General features: G+C 51.9%; 1 protein-coding gene across 6 annotated transcripts in view; it reads left to right on the top strand.

Annotated features, from left to right (window-relative positions):
- The first annotated feature begins 3,245 nt into the window (after positions 1–3,245).
- The window catches only part of NFIC (nuclear factor I C), a 139,082-nt gene continuing 124,183 nt past the window's right edge, over positions 3,246–18,144 (top strand). For 2 of the 6 annotated variants that reach the window (XM_074204180.1, XM_074204179.1), the window contains exon 1: positions 9,562–9,898. In XM_074204180.1, the coding sequence (XP_074060281.1) occupies positions 9,869–9,898 (30 nt within the window). In that variant the 5' untranslated portion in view covers positions 9,562–9,868. Of the gene's footprint in view, positions 3,316–9,558; positions 9,899–18,144 lie in introns of those variants that run through there. The other 4 variants (XM_074204175.1, XM_074204174.1, XM_074204176.1 and 1 more) reach the window with 4 other exon arrangements.

Here is an 18,144-nt window from a genome sequence, read left to right as displayed (position 1 = left end):
AGGACCTGAGTTCAAATCCAGCCTCAGATACTTAATAATTGCCTAGCTGTGTGACCTTGGGCAAATCACTTAATCCCGTTGCCTTAAATAAATAAAAAACATTTTTTTTAAGATTTAAAGGTTAAGAAATCCTGGATTCTACAGAAAGTTGATGTCCAGAGAGCTAAAGTGAAGGGAACCTGGAACAATCAGGCAATACTAGAAGATTCTTGGTCACTTTCTAATCTGGTTGGTATTATAGGTCTTGTTTAGTTATGTACATTTGTAAAATGAGGGAAGATATAAAATAAGATGGGAAAGACTCGATGATCTAGAAGGGCTCCCCAAACCTTATGTGCAATGATCTCCTACTAGCCTTAGTTCATTGACCTTTCTCCATATTGTTTCCTAACCCCCAATGACACCCAGTCTAGATTGCCCTTGTCACTGTTCAGTCTCCTCCTCTTAACCCTGATCCACACTCCTGGTCTCCATCCCTATTCCTCTCAGCTTCATCTACTTCATTTTGCTATCCAGCCCCTCTGGCCCTCAGCTTCCTTATCTTTAAAATGAGAAATTGAAGAGAAGTCCCTTCAAGGCCCAGATGACCTTCTATAATATACTTACCCATTAACCAAAGTGCCTAGTGTCCCATCTAACCTCAGTCCTTAGACTTCTTGGACAGGGCTATCCTCCACTTCTCTTCCAAAAGGATCCCTTTTGGGGGGATGGATCAGTGCTGGACTCAGTAGATAGAAAGAGATTAGAAATCAGAGATTATGGATGAGCCTGCAAAATGGAGGTGGGGAGGGAGAGGAATCTCTCTGTCTGCCCCTTAGTTTACCCTTTATTAGTTAAAGATGAAGAAAACCCCATCAGAATTTATCAAGGATGCAGCTGGACCCAGTCTTAAAGCCAGAAAAGCAGGGATGCAAGTGGGGAAAGCAGAGAGTGGACTAGGGTTTGTCCTGAAAGAGGAGAGAGGAGCAACTGAAAGAAGTAAACAGCAGCACAGACCCGTTAGCCCATGGCTTATCTACACTATCACAATACAGATGAGCACAGGGGCACCAACACAAATAGACGAGGCAGAGCCATAAACACATTGGCACACACAAACAAAACAAATCGATCCAAAAGCACACAAACTAACACTCTCCACCACTCATACACAACTCACCAGACACAGATAGTAAACATATACCTGTAAATGAGTCTCGGCGCTTGCGCATGCACACACACACACACACACACACACACACACACACACACACACAGTGATGGGGCAGAGGAGCCCAAGGCAGGCAGGTGATCTCTCGTGGTCCTCACATCTCCCCTTCCCTAAACCAGAATCTTCCCAGTTTTCAGTGGGAGGGGGCGATCTCTACCCAGACCTAGGCAGACCACCTCCCTTCTTTCTTTCCCGACTTCAGGGGGGCTCGTGGTCTTTCTGTCTCTCCTCTTTCTCCCTCCCTACCCTCCTAGCTGAGACTTGAATTTAAAGGGTCAAACCCTGGGCAAAGGCAGAGGAGCCGAAGAAGAATCTCCCTGCCTCCCCTCCCATCGTCCCCAGGTTTCAGACACCCCACCATCTATTCTGGCCCCTCAGTTTCCTCACCAACTTCCCATTTCCCCCGATGAACTGTGCCGGGAGGAGGGGGAGAGGAAGGGAGAAAGACGGCCCATCCATCAACTTCTCCCTCCTCTCCTGGACTTTCAATCCCTCACGACCCCGGCTGTAACGGACTTTGCCCCCGCAACGAACCTCTTGCCCGTAGTCAGAGCCTTGGCTTCTCCTCTATGGATCCCGACAGACCTCCCGACCCCGGCTGGAGCCCCGGGCCCTGTGTCAGGCCCAGCCCCAGTCCCTTTAGTCCTTCCTGCAGAAGAGGGATGGGGAGGGGAGAGGCTCGTGATAGGAGGTTAAAAAGGGCGAGACAGACCCGAAGACAGAGCGAGAGAGGAAGGCGAACAGGCCCCCTTCTCACATCCACGCTTGCACGCACCCACATGCATCCATCCATCCATCCATCCATCCATCCATCCATCCATCCATCCATCCATCCATCCATCCATCCATCCATCCATCCAGAGAACGGAGAGGGACCGAGGGACCGAGGGACCGGGCAGAGAGGGAGAGAGGGAGAGAGGAAGAGGCGGTGGCCGAGGGAGGAGAGAGCCGAGGAAGGGGAGGGGCCGCCGGAGCCAGGGGGCCGGCTCCCAGCTTCCAAGCCCGAGCGGACCGGCTCGGAGCTGGGCCACCGGCGGCTCTCCAGCCTCTCTCCCCCGGGCCAGGAGAGCAGCGACCCCAGGAGCCTGCTGGGCCCGTTCCCGAAGCCTCCCGGGCCCGAGGGAAGCGCAGGCCCCGGGCTCAGGGAACGCAGGCCCCGGGCTGCTCTGAGCCGCCTCCCACACCTTCGCTAGTGGTATTCTGTCATCCGTGGTTATTATTATTAGTAATGTGAAGAGCAACAATAATAATAACTCGTTATTTTCATCTGCCTCCCCTTCCTTCCGTCCCACACTCTAAGCATTTGTCTCTGATTCTCCCCGATCCCTGGCATTCGGGAGCAGAACCTCGGGAACCTCTTGGACCTTTCCACCTGCGCCTTCTCTTAGGCTCTCCCCTTCACTCGTTTGCCTCTTGTGCCACCCACCTAAACGCTCCCCTCTGCTCGGTCTCCTTCCATCTCCGTTTCTCCCCCTCTCCGTGTCAATTGCCTTCCTCTTCATTTGGTCTCCTCATTTCTCTCTTAATCCATCTCTTTTTTCCTTCTGTTCCATGTCAGCCCTCCTGTGTGTCTCCCCAAATGTCCTGTTTCTCTCCCCACCCCCCTCATCCTTTCCCTGGGAATCTCGCCTCTGTCTCCCTCACTTGTCTCCCTCTTCTCTCGCCTCTTCGGTCTCTCCTGATCCTCTCTCCTCACCTCCGTCTCTCCCTGTCTCTCTGTTTCTATTTCTACCCAGGTCTCTCATGGTTTCTGTCTCTCTCCCCTCGCCGCCGCCGCTGCTGCTGATTTTTTTTCCCATCTTTTTTTTTTTTTTTTTTTTTTTTTTGTAAAATCGCGAAGGTGGATCGGCTCACACAGCAACCCGGGTCCTAGAAGGAAATCGCCCGAGATGATTAAACACTGAGCTAGCAACTCCAACCCCGGGGACACGGAATTGGGGGGGGGAGGGAAGGAGGGCGGGGGGAGGGCCGAGGGGAGGTCCCTCCGTTGGGGGGTGTTGGGTGTTCTGTTTTCCGGAGGGGGGGGCGTGGAGTTTCTCTCCCCCCTCCCCCCCCCCTTGCCGGGACTGCTACTTGCTCGGCGCCGGCCGGATCCGGGGACTATGGTAGGTTTCACGACACTTTCGTTTTCGCCGGACTTTTTTTTCCCCAGCTCTGATCAAAAGTTTGATTGTCTGAGGGAGGGGGTAGAATGTCGAGGGGGTGTCCGATGTTTGGGGACCGGGGGGCCGAAAGGAGCTCTAGGGAGGGGCTCCCCTGCGTCCGCTTGGGGTGAGGAGAGGGGCCAAAACAGGGGGTCGGATGGGGGGCGTCCACCAGCCCCCCCTCCGTGGGTGCCCCTGGTCTCCCCGCTGCCCCCACATCGCGGAGCAGGGAAGAGACAGGGCGGTGGCGGTGTGTCGGAGTTACATTTGGTGAATGAGCCGGGGGGCAGAGCTGGACAGGGCCGGGGCCGGGGGAGCTGTCTCCCCCCCCCCCCCAGAAGATGCCGGGGACCGCTCCATCCGTGCAGAGGGGGAGGGGGCTTTACCCAAGCGCTGGGGGCGCGGGCCGCGGGAGAGGGGGAGGGGAGGTCAGCCCCTGGAGCTGGCTGCAAGAAGAGGAGAGGGAGGGGAGGGGAGGAGAGAGGTGCGGAGGGGAGGGGAGCTGGGCGGGGGGAGCCGCCGCAGCCCCCCAAGCCCACACCGCAGGCAGGAGAGGGTGGATGTAGCGGAAAATGGCCGCTGTGGAAGGGGGCGGAGAAGGACCGCAGCCCCGAACCGACTTGAACTTGAAAGGAAAGCGAGGGGAGGGAGAGAGGAGGGGGAAGCGCGTCCGGGGCCTGCGGGGCCTCTAGGTACTGGAGCTGGGGTGCCCCCTGCCCCTAGGGCACCCCCTAGCCTACCACCCTCCCCCTGTGGCCTCCCCGGGGCGTTCTTCCCCCCCGCCCCCCCCCAGGCCCGGGAGGGCGCTCCACGCTCCATCCGCAGACGCCAGCTCGCCGAGCTGCTCCTCCCCTCCCCTCCTCTCCCCTCCCCTCGCCTCTCCTCCCCACGCGCGGCCCCGAGCCTGGCCCGGCAGGAGGAGGGGGAAAGAAAGGTGGGGGGCGCCAAATTGCCCCGCCTGCAGCCCGTCCTCCTGGGTCAGCGTGGACTCCCCAAAGTTCTAGGGAACCCCATCTTCAGCAAAGTTCGCTCAGACTCTGCAACTTGAGTCCCTAGCCCCAGAATCATCCCTCTCTGGGGGTCTGGGAGCTTCCTCCTCTAAGAACTCGGGGTGGACAGGGGTCCTGAGAGTGGAAGGGGGCTCCCGGGTCCCACCTGTCTCTCTCCTCTTCCCTCTCCGGTCTGGAATCCCAGTGCATCCCGTCGCCTACCCCCCCCCCCGTCCTCAATTCCTGTTCAACTTTCCATCTTTTCCTTTCTTGCCTCCTTCTTCCTCTTCTTTCTTTCGTCTCCTCTCTCCCCTTCCCTCTTTCCGCACTTTTCTCATCTCTTCCTGCCCCCTCTTTTCTCCCCTTTCCCCTTTGTTCTTTTCACTTTTCTCACTTTCTCTCTTCACTTTCCCCCTTCACTTTCCCTCATCTCTTTCCTCTCCTAGTCTCCGTTTCTCCTCTTTGCTACTGTTTCCCAGCTACTCTGCCTCTCTACGAGCCATGCCCTTTCTCTTGTTCTTCCTTTCCTCTCCTGGGCTCTTCCCTTCTCCTTTCTTCTCACCCGCTTTCCCCTTCCTTTTCATCTCCCTTTCCTTCCCCTCCTAGTATGCCCTCGTCTTCTTACAAGCAGGGTAGGCCATGGCCCGCGAAGTATCGCGGGGTGAGCAAAGGTGTGTCTTCTTGGTAACTATCCCTTTGGGGTATTTAGAATATGGAAAGAGAACGAGGAGACCTTCGTTTCTCCCAGGGGAGAAAGGAGGCCAGACAGCAGCGCCGTTTCTCTAGGGATGAGGGTTACATAAGCACCTGGACGTGAGGGGGACATGCACACTGTTGAGGCCTGGGGTTCACATCCTGAGGCCCGGGCTGCCCACGTGTAGGAAAAGCTGGCCATGGGCTAGCTGCGAACCCGTGTGTCCACGGCCTCCAATCAGACTCCGGCAGCGATCCTAGGCTCCCTCGCTGCCTCTCTCAGGCAGGGGCCTACGGTGTTTACATCTGCGGATTGCGACTGGATTCCGCAGCGGGCGGGCGAGTGAGGAGAGCTGGGGGAAAAGTGACCAGAGCCCACCGTTCGGGCTTCCCACAGAGCCTTCTATTGGCGCCACCGGCCTGCCTAAGCGCGCCTAAGTTTCTGCACGAGCCTGTGTCCCTAGAATTAGCCCTCGGCCCATTGCAACCCCAACTTCTGATCCCCGCCCCAACTTCTGCCATCCCCACCGGCTTCAGTCTCCGATGGATCCTTCGCCCCAGTTCCGACTCCAGCCCCAACCCTAGCACCGGTCTCTGCACCAGTCTCCGGTCCAGGCTCTGCCCTGCCCCAGGCCCTGATCCATACCCAGCCCCCGTTCCTGCCCCGGTCGCAGTAGTCTTCCCTACCCCTGCCCCCGCCTCTCCGTCCTGGCCCCAGCCCCAGGTGTTGCCCGGGCCGCAGGTATGTTGCTTCTAGCTCTGCAGACAGTTGGTACAGAAAGGAGTTGCTTTCTCACCTCCTGGGAAAATTCGCAAGTCTCTACCTCTCGGTCCCGTTTTAATGCGTTCCTCTAACTACATAAATACTCGCACGCATCCTTACCTAGGCACGGATACGCACGAAACCTACCCAAACACCATTGGCCTCTGGGTTTCACACTTTTCCTCTACCCCAACATCCCGGAAGGCCAAGCCAAAGCCGGGTCCAGAAAGTTTTCCAGCAGCCGCATCATCTATCCGGGGTGGGGAGAAATCGGGAAAAATATACCTACCTGGAGATAGAAATAGACCCCCCCCCCCCCTTCAGTCGACCTTCAGGCTCCCTGACTGCGGGAGGGCGGCGGAGGGTGCGGTGTCACTTTCAGGTGGAGCAGCCCTGAGAGGATGGTGGAAGACAGTGTGAATTGGACCCGAGGGCTGGGCCGTTTGCTGGTGTCTAAACACACAAACTCACGTCCATCCGTACAGACAGGCACACGCATATCCCAATGCGCAGGTGCCTGCCTAAAACCTCCAAAGGCTGGAGGAGTGTGTGGACTGTCGCCCACTGGATAGCCTAAAGCCTCTCGCCCCTTACCCTCGGTTTAGCCGACTAGAAGCAGATGCAGTGGCCTTAAAAAGTAATAGAGGCGGGGCGGCTAGGTGGCGCAGTGGATAAAGCACCGGCCCTGGAGTCAGGAGTACCTGGGTTCAAATCCGGTCTCAGACACTTACTAATTACCTAGCTGTGTGGCCTTGGGCAAGCCACTTAACCCTATTTGCCTTGCAAAAACCTTTAAAAAAGTAATAGAGGGGCCAGGCAGTGTAGCTGTCTCCCATACTGGTCGGGAAAGTCGGAGTCCTAGATTCCAGTTCGGTTCCAGGCTATTGGACTCCTGAAAATTAGGAACTTCTCAGGACCAATCTCCGTTTCTCTAATTTTCCGAAAGGGTCGAATCACCATAGAGTTACACTATAACTGTGTGCACTTGGGATGCCCATTTCCATCTCTGATTTAGATTTCCTCGACGGAAAAAAGGAATTGAGAGTATTTAGGCTATCTACCTTTAGGAGGTTACAATTAGAAAAGTGCATTGTCAATGCGCTATAGAAATAAATCATCCATATTTGTTTATACCACAAGAGAAAATACAGGTACAATGGGAGCTGCTGATGGGAGCGGGATCTATCAAAGAATACTGCATGGAGGTGGTGGCATTTGAACTTTATATGAAGGATGGGAAATTTTCAACAGGTTTGGCGTGAGAGAAGGCAGAGAAGAAGGCAGGGAAGAGCAGGGGAATGGTTGGATTTAAGGAGAGAATGCCCCCCCCCCCAAAGCTAAGAGGGTGGCATGAACCATGGTGGGTCTCCACCTCCAGGCTTCAGAATAAGGACTTTATGCTGTAGGCAACTAGAAGCCATTCATTGTATCAGAGCAAGGGAGAAACATGATCAAAATTAGCCTTTGGGAAGAGGACTGGGGGAAGAGGGGAAGGATTGGAAGAGTCCATTGTTGGAGAACCTACTGGAATATTGCAAAAATCCAGGTGAGCATAGATGAGGCCTATAATAATAATAATAATTTGCATAGATCTATCACTTTGAAGTTTTCAAAGTTTTTCAGTCTCAATCTCATTTGAATATTCTTTTGAAGAAGAATAGAGTCTATTCTGGGTTCTGGCAGTGAGAGTGGAGAGGACAGGTTGTGAATGATTTGGAGGAGGTAAAGTGTCTAGGACTTCCTAACTGACTACATTTTGGGAAGGAAGGAACCAGAGATGATTCTCAAATTGTGGTCCTTAGGGACCAGGATGCCATTCAAGGTCAGAGATCTATCTAGTGGAACCAGACTACCTGGGTTCAAATCCCAGCTGGGTTCCTATTATATGACCTTAAGGCAAATCTCTGAGTCTCATTTGAAAAAAGGGAGGAGGGGGGGGACTGAAGATGACCTATAAGTTTCCCATCAGTTATAAATACTGCAATCCTAAGAAAAGTCAGGAGGAGTAAGATTGGGTGTGTGTGGGGGGGATACCAAGTTTTGTTTGAAACATAGTGAGTTTGAGATACCCATGGGGCATGTAAGTGTATAACTATAAGGGACTATAATTATGATGGTGTGTATTTGTATATGAATAGGAATAGACAATTTGCATGTTGATTATTCACATATGTGTCTGGGTATATGTGCATGATGCGATGCTTGTATAAATATATATGACATCTGTACATGTGACTGTGTCTGTGAATTTATTTCCATGGTAGTGTTTAGTCCTTCTGCTGGAGTTTAGCTTCCAATTTTGATGAAGACAGTTGCTCCAGGGGGATGAGCTGTATAGCCTATGAGGGATTTGAGAACTGGAACTAAATCTTACCTAAATTTATATTCCCCCCACCCCCACCCCTGGTTCTTTTTACACAATAGCCATTTAATAAACAATTGTTGATTTCCAATTTTCCTGAGCTGGAAGCAGTATGTTGTTCTGGAAAAGCACTATACTTGAAGTCAGAAAATTGGGGTTTGGTTTCTGCCTCTTTCACCAACTTGGGACCTTAGCCAAGTCACCTATAACCTGCAAGCCTTCCGTTTTCCCATCCAATAGGGACACGAATACTCCTGCGCTGCCTCAGACCCTTCTAGGGCCGAGGTGGCAGAGACGGTTATGTATAAATTAATGCATATACATATATACATATATAGGTGTCTACACCCTGTTTGCCAGTGAGAGCTAAAAGGCCAACTTTGCTGAGGCTAGACATTTGAGGAGAGCTGAGTTCCTGCTCATCCTGAGGCTGAGGGAACCAAATTCCCCAATTCTCAATCCCTTGTTTCTGTTCGTTAGCCACAGGTGTGGGGGGTTTTGGGGGGAGGGAGTAGAAGGAATGAGACGTTGGCTAGGGTAAAGGGGCAGGTGTGCTGGGAACTCCCTGACTCAGATGCCCTTCAATTACCCCCCCCATTCAAGGCACCCCCCCCCCATTATAGGAAACTGCAATTTCTACAACTGGAGTGGGGTAAGGGCTCCAAATGTCTGGAGCAATTCCCTTCTTATTCCTGAGCCAGAGATGTGGGCACCTCTCCTGAGCAAAGGGGATGCCCTGGCTCCCCGAGTCTTGCCCCATCTACAGTTTTCAACAGGGTTTCAGAGTTTTCCGGCCTTTTATTTTTTTATATTTCCCCTTCTTTGCCCCCCCCCCCGTTTCTCCTCTATTCCCAATTATTCCAACTCAGTCGGCCTCCCCTAGCAGTGAGCAAAGAGCTGGGGGAGGGGGGAACCAACAATGCCCCTCCTTTATTTAAAGGAACATTTCAACCCTCCACACCTGCTTGGGGAGGGGGTGTGAACTGGATTGTTAAGGTTCGATTCCCCCCCCACCCCAGATTCGACCCCTTCCTAGCCCTCCTTCCCTTCCCTCTGCTGATTCTAGCCAAAGACTCTTATTTCTGTTCATCATCAGTAATAATTATTGCTAATTATTATTAAGCGTTGTTCCTTAGTCTAGGGAGGGGAGGGGAGGTTGGGATGGGGGGAGGCAAGTTACGGTTTCCTTCTCTCAGCTCTCTCGGCTTTTTCCGCGTTTCTTTGAAAGTTGGATGTTGGAAAGTGGGTGGTTCGTGTTTAAAAAAAAATTGGGGGGAGGGAGGGAGGACTGAGATTTCCGAGATCCTGAGCCAAGAAAGAGGGAGAAAGGGAGAGAGAGGGAGAGAGGGAGAGAGGGAGGGAGGGAGAGAGAGAGAGAGAGAGAGAGAGAGAGAGAGAGAGAGAGAGAGGTGGAGGAGGAGGAGGAGGAGGAGGAGGGAGAGAGAGAGAGAGAGAGAGAGAGAGAGAGAGAGAGAGAGAGAGAGACTGAGAGGAGAGGGAGACAGAAGAGACAGACAGAGACAGGGAAAGGAGAGAGACAGCAAGAGGAGAGAGACAAAGGAGAGATCCAGAGACCCAGAGAAGGACAGAGACGGGGAGCGAGCCCGAGGCGGGGTGGGGGGTGGGGGGTGAACATATGACTCAGTAACTTTGGAGCCGCCGTGTTTTCTCCCCTGCGAACCCGGGAGCCTCCCAGGCCCGCTCGGCATGTATTCGTCCCCGCTGTGCCTGACCCAGGTAAGGCAGTCCCGGCTCGGCCCCCCTCCCCCTTCCTCTCCCTCGTCCCTGCAAAAATAGTTTTCCAGTTGCAGGGAGAAGGGGCGAGAAAAACACACACACACACAAAAAGGCGGGATTTCGTCGTCTCCTGCGGCTGCCGGGGCCACGGCTGCCAGCTCCCCGCCCCCCCACCCCCACCCTAGGGCCTCGATTTTCCGGGGCCCGGTTAAATACGGGAGGGGGGAGTCCTCTGGGACGGCTCCCGGCCTGACAGCCCGAACTGGGGCCACTGTTTGAACTGGGACCTCTCAGTCCTTTTGGGGAGGGGAAGCGGCTGCGGGGTACCCCCTCCCTCTCCCGCGGGGGGCCTGGGAGCGCGCGGGGCTTTGGGAGGAGGAGGGGGGCTCGGCGCACGTGCGCTGGGCAAAGCCTGGGGGATGGGGGCAGCGGAGTAATGCGGGGGGCAGGGGCGGGGGAGGGCGGGTTGGGAGCCTTGGCAGAGTGCGCAAAGTTGCAGCGGCTCGAAGTTTGGGGGCCGAGCGCTCCCGAGCGCCGCGTTATACCGGGGGGGGGGGGCGAGGGAGAGGGTTCGTTCGGCTCCTCCCGGCCCGAAACGCGCTGCAGCCCCCTCCCCCTCCTTGGAAGGGGGCCCAGGCTGAGAGAGAGCTGGGCGCGGGCAGCCCCCCCTCCGGACGGGGGATGTGTGTGTCCAGGGGGGACGGGGGGAAGGGGAGGGAGGTCCTGAGCGCTCTCCCTTCTCGCCCCCCCTCCCCCTCGGTTGAGCGCGGCTCCTTATCGCCCGCATCCATTCTGGATTTTCAATTATTGATCAGCGGCCGGCGCCCGTTAACCCCTGCGGCGCCTCCCGGTCCCTCCCGGGACCCTCGGCCCACCCTCCGGGAGGCTCGGAGCGGCCCTGCTCCTGGGACTGGTGCGCCGCTCCTGAAGGAGCCTCGGTTCCCCGCGGCCGGCACCCCCGCGCCTCGCCAGCCGCGGCCCCCTCCCTGCGGTGTCCCGGGCCGTGGGCTTCCGCAGGCACTGCAGAGGCGGCGGCCGCGGCTCCGCTTCCCGCGCCCTCCCTGCGGCCACACTGGGCTGCCTCCCCCCCCCAGGGTCTTAGCCTGCTCTGCCTTCTGGCCCCCGCACCCGAACCCCCCAGCCCCTTTACTACACCACCCCCTGCCGTAGGAGGCAGTCATTCCTCTCCCCTTCTCCCAGCAGATGGGGGGGGGGGGGCCCTTCCTGCCGCAGGACAGAGAACTCAGACCCCTTGGTCCCCCCTCTCCCCTACCCCCCACTTGGCTCCTTGTGTCTAGTCTTTCCTGACCCGGGTTTGCTCCCTGTGGTGCAATGGAAACTCAGACCTGTGCTGAGAACAGGAGATCCGTCCCTTCTGGCTTTGTATTGACCTTGGGCAAGTCATTTTCCCATTAAGCCTCAGTTTTCTCGACTGTAAAATGGGGAGAATCATTACCTTTCCAGGGATATGGGGAAACTCAAATAAACCCCTGGAATGGAAACCGGGAGCAAATATAAAGCATTATAATCTTAGAATTATCTCCTCCTCTAAGGTCCTCTCCATCTGTTTCCCAAAGATTTAGAAGAAACCTCCCCCTCCAGGGTGAGGGGGGCCACCTCTCCTTCCCTTCACCCCTATGGCCCAGATCTCAGGTCTCCCCAGAGTGGAGGAGGAGGCATTGTGTAATACCCTCAGGGCCCAAGGAGTGGGCCAGAGGGCCTGGCACAGGGGAGGTGCCTAATAGGCACTCTCTCTCTCTCTCTCTCTTTCTCTCCCCTTCTTTATCCCTTACCCCATAAACCAGACCGTATCAGACCAGGTAGGTCTTTCCTATTTTGTTAAAGGAGAGCAGTCTCCAGAGCAGGTCCAGTAGCCCACATATACCTATACCTATACCTTATAGTACACTTCACTATCTATTGCTCATTACTGTCCACTTCCCAATTTGAGATCTAAAACACACCACTGGAGGTCCCTTTCTCCTCCAAACTCCTCATCTCCACTTGCCCAGGCTGAGCCAAGAGACCCCAAGGCCCAGAGCTAGGACTTCCCAACTCTTCTCTGCTCTCAGCAATAGACTTAGTTCCTCTTCTCACTCCCTGTGAACTGTGCCCAGCCCAGTATGCCCTAATCTCTATGGGGATAACAGAAAGAAGCCAGGGAATTAGGAGACTTCATTTCTAATTCCAAATCTATCACTGACTCACCTTTCTGTGCCTCGGTTCCCTCAGCTATAAATAAATATCTTTACATGTCTCACAAGGTTGTGAGAGAGCAAATAATGGACTCAACAAAGTTGACACACAAATGTACTAACTGGGGGTTTCTGGGGAAAAGAGGAAATCCCCCTCCTAGTGGAAGGGGCTCTGACTACTGAAATTCCTTCCAATTCTGACATTTTATAATTTTGAGTGATGATGAGTTCCTCGTCACTGAGGGCTTTCAGTTAAAGGTTGCACTACCATTTATCTTCCTATATTCCTATCCAGGTATGGTTTGGGCTAAGTAAACTGAGATCCCCTCCAAAAGTACCACCAATCTGGGTGGCAAATGGGAGAGATAGCTGGACCTGAGGTCAGGAGTCCCAGGTTCTGATTTTGTATTGTCCCCCAGTTCACTATATAATTTAAGCAATTTACTTTTCTTCTCCAGACATTCAAAATTGGCCTCATTATGTCTATACTGATCCTAACGTTTTACCCCAAGGGTTAAAAGAATCAAATGGGGCATGGAAAGATGTTGGGAAGTAGGAATCCCATCCAATATAGCCTAACAATTATTAAGCATCTGCTATCCACAGTGAAACAAAGGAAAGGTAAACAAAAAGCCCCTGTCCTCAAAGAGCTTACATTTTGATGGAGGACTCACATATATGTACACAGTTCAGGTATATCTCAATATAATCTAAGTAGGAAGAAAGCAAGGACATGAGGGGGACCCCATAGGAATTGAACTGATCCTGGAAGAATGTTGAAGCTAGAAAGCTAGATGGAGGTGAGGAAGGCTAAAACCAGACTCATAGGATCTTTCTGATGAAGGGCTTTTTTTCTGGTTTCCTTCCAACTGTAGCACTCCTCTGAAGGAAGGGAAACTAAGGAAAAGGAATTTTTTAGGTTATCTGAGGGAAGGATCATCTGAACTGGGCAGGGTAGATGATTTGGGAAACATGGCAGGGGAAATGGTTGCAATGGGTATGGATGGGAGGAATAGAAGTAAGGAAATCTGAGTCATTTAACTGGAGAAGAAGTATCTTGCTCTGCAAATATGCTCTGTCCTTCAAGAGGTCTGAGTTCAAATCCTGTCATTTCTTTCAATGATATTTCATCCATTTGTAAAATGATTAGGTTATGGGGCAACTGGGTAGTATCATGGATAGAGCTGTGGGCCTGAACTTTTTACTGAGTTCAAATCCAGCCTCAGACATGAGATCATGACCCTGGGCAAGTCACTTAACTTTTGTGGTCTCAGTTTCTTCATCTCTAAATGGAGATAATAATAGTAACATCACCTGCCAGGATTGTGAGATTCAAATAAGCTAATAATTGTATAGTTTGAAGGACAGTATCTGGCATATATTTTGCACTATATAAATGTTGAGTATTATTATATTATTGAATTGGCTTTACTGACTTCTAAGTCTGTACTTTGTTTATGATCAGGAATTCTCAGATAGGGTTTGACCATTCCTACTTGCTCCAGGAGATAAGATTGGGATGAATTCTGAGGTCTTTACCATAGCTGGATTTCAGGAGAGATACCCTTTTTTAGCTCAGTTCTATTTGAAGGTAGTAAGATGAGGCAGTGTCTGGGGTGGGGGGTGTTAGGCCCCTGAGTTTCTGAAAGTTGACCACTCTCCATGTTTTAACTTGGATCAAACTCACCCATGGTTTCCCTCTCTGTCCCTAGGTCAGGCCAAAAATTGGTTGGGATCTCCTAGGGGTGAGGGGTGAGAAACCTTTTAAAGAGAGAATAGAGGTCCTCATCCCCACCCCTCACATTCAGCCCAGACTAAATCAAGGGCATCCCACAAGGAGTCAGGACAATGGACAAGAGGTTCAGGGGTCAAGATCTTTGCACTGACTCCTGTTGGGATTAATGTCCAAGGGGTCTTTCCTCAACTCAGCTCCAAGCAGCTGTTGTGGCATGGACCACACCCTGGGTGATTGTGTATGTGTGGAATTTGGAATCTGGGGCCTCTGAGAGCCAAGGGAGGGGAAAGGGGGGGTACAGGGGACAGATGTCCCTCTTCTACTCACAGGAAACCCTTTGATTTAGGAACCCAAGGACTACAGTATAGTTAGGGAAAAGAGAAACACCAATTTCTAGTTTAGGAAGCCTTTCTCCTGCCACCAAGAAGGGGACATTGCATTGCTCTCAGAGCCTGCTAAACCTCACCCCTTAAACACACATAATTAGGCCAAAAACTTCATTTGACAATTAAGGAAAAAGATCTGGAAAAGTTAAGTGTTTTAGAGCAGGAAGAACTTTCTGAAACCACTCTACCACTAAGTTTTATAGATGGGTAAACTGAGACCCCTCAAATGAGAAGGGAATTGCCTAAATCATGTTGGCAGCAAATGGGAGAAGTTAGATTAGAACCCAGGTTTGTTGAATCCCCAGTTAGGCTCCTTCTTCGACCTGGAACTGAGCTGAGTTGAGCGGAAGCTATTTTCCCTTGTCTTTCTTCTCCCTGGGGCTCGGTGTGTGGTCTAATTTTAAAACCTGTGCCCGACCCAAAATAGATCCCCTTTTAATACAATCCCTGAACCCGGATATGTTTGGGAGAGAAGAGTCCGCCAAGGAGGAGGATTGGGGAGGGGGAATGTCAGACTGGCAAGCTCTGTAGGTGAGAGAGGCAGGAGCTGGGCATAGCTTCCGGCTCAGGGCTATGCCAGCTTCCTCAGGGCACTACTCCTCCCCCCATTCCTCCTCCAGGTGGGAGGGGGGCCCAAGGGCCCTGAGAGCAGGGGGCTGATGAATGTCTCCTTAAGAGCTTTTAGCCATAGGTCCCAAAGGATTCTGGGAATTGTAGTTGACTGGCCTCAAACATTATTTTTAAACTGTTACTCTTAAAAGGAACTATTTGGAGAGCTGCTATATTACTTCCATGAATCGTGGCCTGGCCTGGGCTGGGATGAGGCAGGGAGCTGGCGGGGTCTCGGGTCCAGGGCCCAGGGCCAACCCCATTGCCCAGCCCAAACACTGCTCCACCCACCCAAGACCGCCACGTTATTCTGTCTTTGGGTCCAAATCCAATTTGGCCTAGAGTTTCCTGCCTGGCTTCCCTGGTCCAGAATGATACCAAGGAGAAGTGGGAACTTTGATGGTTAGCTAGGCCTCCCTGGTGGATGGGATCCCCCTTTTTTTTTTATTCCCCCTTCTCACCATTAAAGAACCTTTCTCTTTTTCTTAGCCATAAAAGATTAATCTTTTCTCTCACCAAAGAAGTATCCTCTTGGCCAAACCCCCGACAGAATACTCATTCCCTAGATGGCAAAGCAGATAAGAGTGCTGGACTTGGGTTTAGGAAGAACTGAATTCAAATCCTGCTTCAGACACATAGCTGTGGGATCTAGGGTAAATCATTTAACCTCTGCCAGCCTCAGTTTCCTCATTTGCAAGGTGGAGATAATGATGGGGATACCACCTATCTTCCATTGTAGTGGTAGGGATAAAATGAGACACTTTTTGTAAAGTGCTTTTCAAAATGCTAGTTATTGTCATCATCAACACCATCATCCTTATTATTACTGGGGGAACCAATCTCTCTTGTAGCCTATCTCCCAAGAGTCTCCTTCTACCACACTTTCCCATGGCATAGCTTCCTTTTCTCCTTTAAGATGCTGGGGGAAGGTACTCACCCTCTTAGCATTTTTCCCCCTCCTCCCTTTTCCAATTTCTGGTCCTCCTCTTTCCTTTCCTCTAAGGCATCATTTATTCATTTAGTGATTAGATACCTATTATGGATAAGAGGGCTCTAGTTGTGCAAGCATTTGCCCTCATGAAGCTTAGTAGGAACTTGAGACATGTTGCACCACCTTTGGGTTTATTCTTCCCAACTAGCACTGGCAGGTTGGATTCCCAGAGCCCAAGATTGCTACCTCAGCTTCTGGTGACTCCACCTAACACTGATGGGGAACACCCTTATAGACACAGACTGGTGAATTGGGGGACCTTCATAATAAACTCACACATACACAGAGCTGTCACCCTTTATCCTTACCCCTTCTCACCAGACTCAGGTCTGGAGGGAGATAGCTTCCTTTCCCATCTCCCATCTGATGCTTCAATTCCTCAAGGAGTGCTGGGCCTAGACCTTCCTCACACTTCAGCCTGCCTTCCATGCTGGTTGCCCTCCTTGGATTTCCCCAGGATTCCACTGAGAAGCTGGTCAGGGACAGTCCTAGCAGCAGCCCCTCCAATTCCATCCTCCGTCTTCCCACCACATATGGCTTTAGAACCTTTTTCCCACTCCCCCCCTTGCATCCTTCAACTTGGTCTCTCCCATACCTGAGGCTCAGGGGGGAAAGGGGGAAGCCTCCCCTAAACTCTCTGTCCTGTTTAGTCTGGAAAAGGAAAGATTTCGAGGAGGAGCTCATCACTGTTTGCATTCGTCTGAAAGGTTGTCATGTGAAAGAGGGATTAAATTGGTGCTGCTGGGCCCCAGTGAGGGGAATTGCAGGGAGGCAGATTTTGGCTGGATATTAGAAAGAATTTCCTAACAATCAGAGCTGTCCAAAAGTAGAATTCCTCAGGCAGAGGCTGTATAACCCTTGTGGTGGGTGTCATCAAGGGGGTTCCTGCTCAGATTGGGCTAAAGCTAGCTACTTTCCTAAGGTCTTTTCCAGCTCCAGGCCTCTATAGAAATGGGCTCAGACTCACAGACTATCCATATCTCCAGTCAGATTTCTCCCATTTTACTTTCTGGCCTCCAACTCTGAAACAAGTCCAGTGACTTCACACACTATGATTTATCCCAGGGAAGAAAAATATTCATTCTTTCTCCCCAACTTCCTAAGAGTTTGAGGATCCATTGAAACTGCACAATTTAATTCCAAATGATGATGATAGCAATAAGGTTACACTTTAAGCAGAGGCAGATTGGAAAGCAGTTATTTATTGTTCCTCCCAGTCCCAGTCAACCCACTGCCCCTTTCAAACATTGTCTCATCTCCTCCTGTGCTTTAGCATCCTCACCCCCCCCCCCCATTTCCCAAGGTCAAGAACAAGATATTCCAGAATTTTTAGTTGTCTCTTTAGCCCAGAAAATAAACTGAACACCAGACACTGGGCAATGTAGAAAGACAATTTCTCTCTCCTTTTAAGCCTGGATACTGACTTCAAAGCCTAGGATCTTGGGTCTGATGGAAAATTTGGGAGTGGGAGAAGGATATGATGTCCATGGAATCTCACCATGATTCCTTTTTCAGAAAAGTAGGGATGGATTTCTCTTTATTTTCTCCCAGTTTAGGCCAGGAATTTGGTTTGAGATAGAAGTTCCTGAGGTGACCTATGACACTTAGATACTATGTTCCTGTGATATAATGTGGCAGCCCTCTTTTACACTGAACTGTTACTTCTACCCTGGGGGTGGAATTCCTTGATCCTAAACAGTGAAAATCACTCTCAGGCTCTTGATCAAGGGCAGGTGCTTATGTCAGGGTCAGGGTTTCAGTTTGGGCTTGGGGTTAGAGGTTAAATGTTAGATATGGGTCAAGGCTCAGTCTGGGATCAGGTTTGGGGGCTTAGTCTGAGACTAAGGTCAGGGCAGGAGAGCAAGGACTCAGTCTGGGACTGTGAAACAGGAAAAATGACTAATTGCATGACTGAAAAAAATCTAGCTTATAACCCTAGAGACTTGTATTGGTTAACAGGGAGAAAATCCAGGCCCCCAATCAGGAAGACAGTGGTATTGCTTTCGGGGTGGGGGGCTCCTAGTGCCTTTGTGTCCTTACTAGTATGCATGTGGCCAGGCCAGGACCAAAGGGGAGACTAGGGAAGGGAGAGTGAAATCATCTCGGGCTTCTCCTTCCAGGCAGGGACAGTCTCAGAGCTCAAGCCTGGTGTGGCTGCTGCTGCCCATGCTCAGTGTTAGCCTAGTAAATCATGGTGGGCATTCTGGCCGAGTCAGCATTCTGTTCTCTATCACCCCAGGTCACGTGCAGCCCTGAGCCTCCTGCCTTGCATCAAACGGATCCGAAAAGCTGCTTCCCTTTAACCTTCTCCTCTGACTCTCCCTCAGTGC

This window comes from Macrotis lagotis, chromosome X, assembly GCF_037893015.1.
Source record: "Macrotis lagotis isolate mMagLag1 chromosome X, bilby.v1.9.chrom.fasta, whole genome shotgun sequence".
In the NCBI taxonomy this organism is placed as follows: Eukaryota; Metazoa; Chordata; class Mammalia; order Peramelemorphia; family Peramelidae; genus Macrotis; species Macrotis lagotis.
The sequence above is the reverse complement of the archived record's forward strand: the minus strand, read 5'-3'. Positions and strand labels throughout refer to the sequence as shown.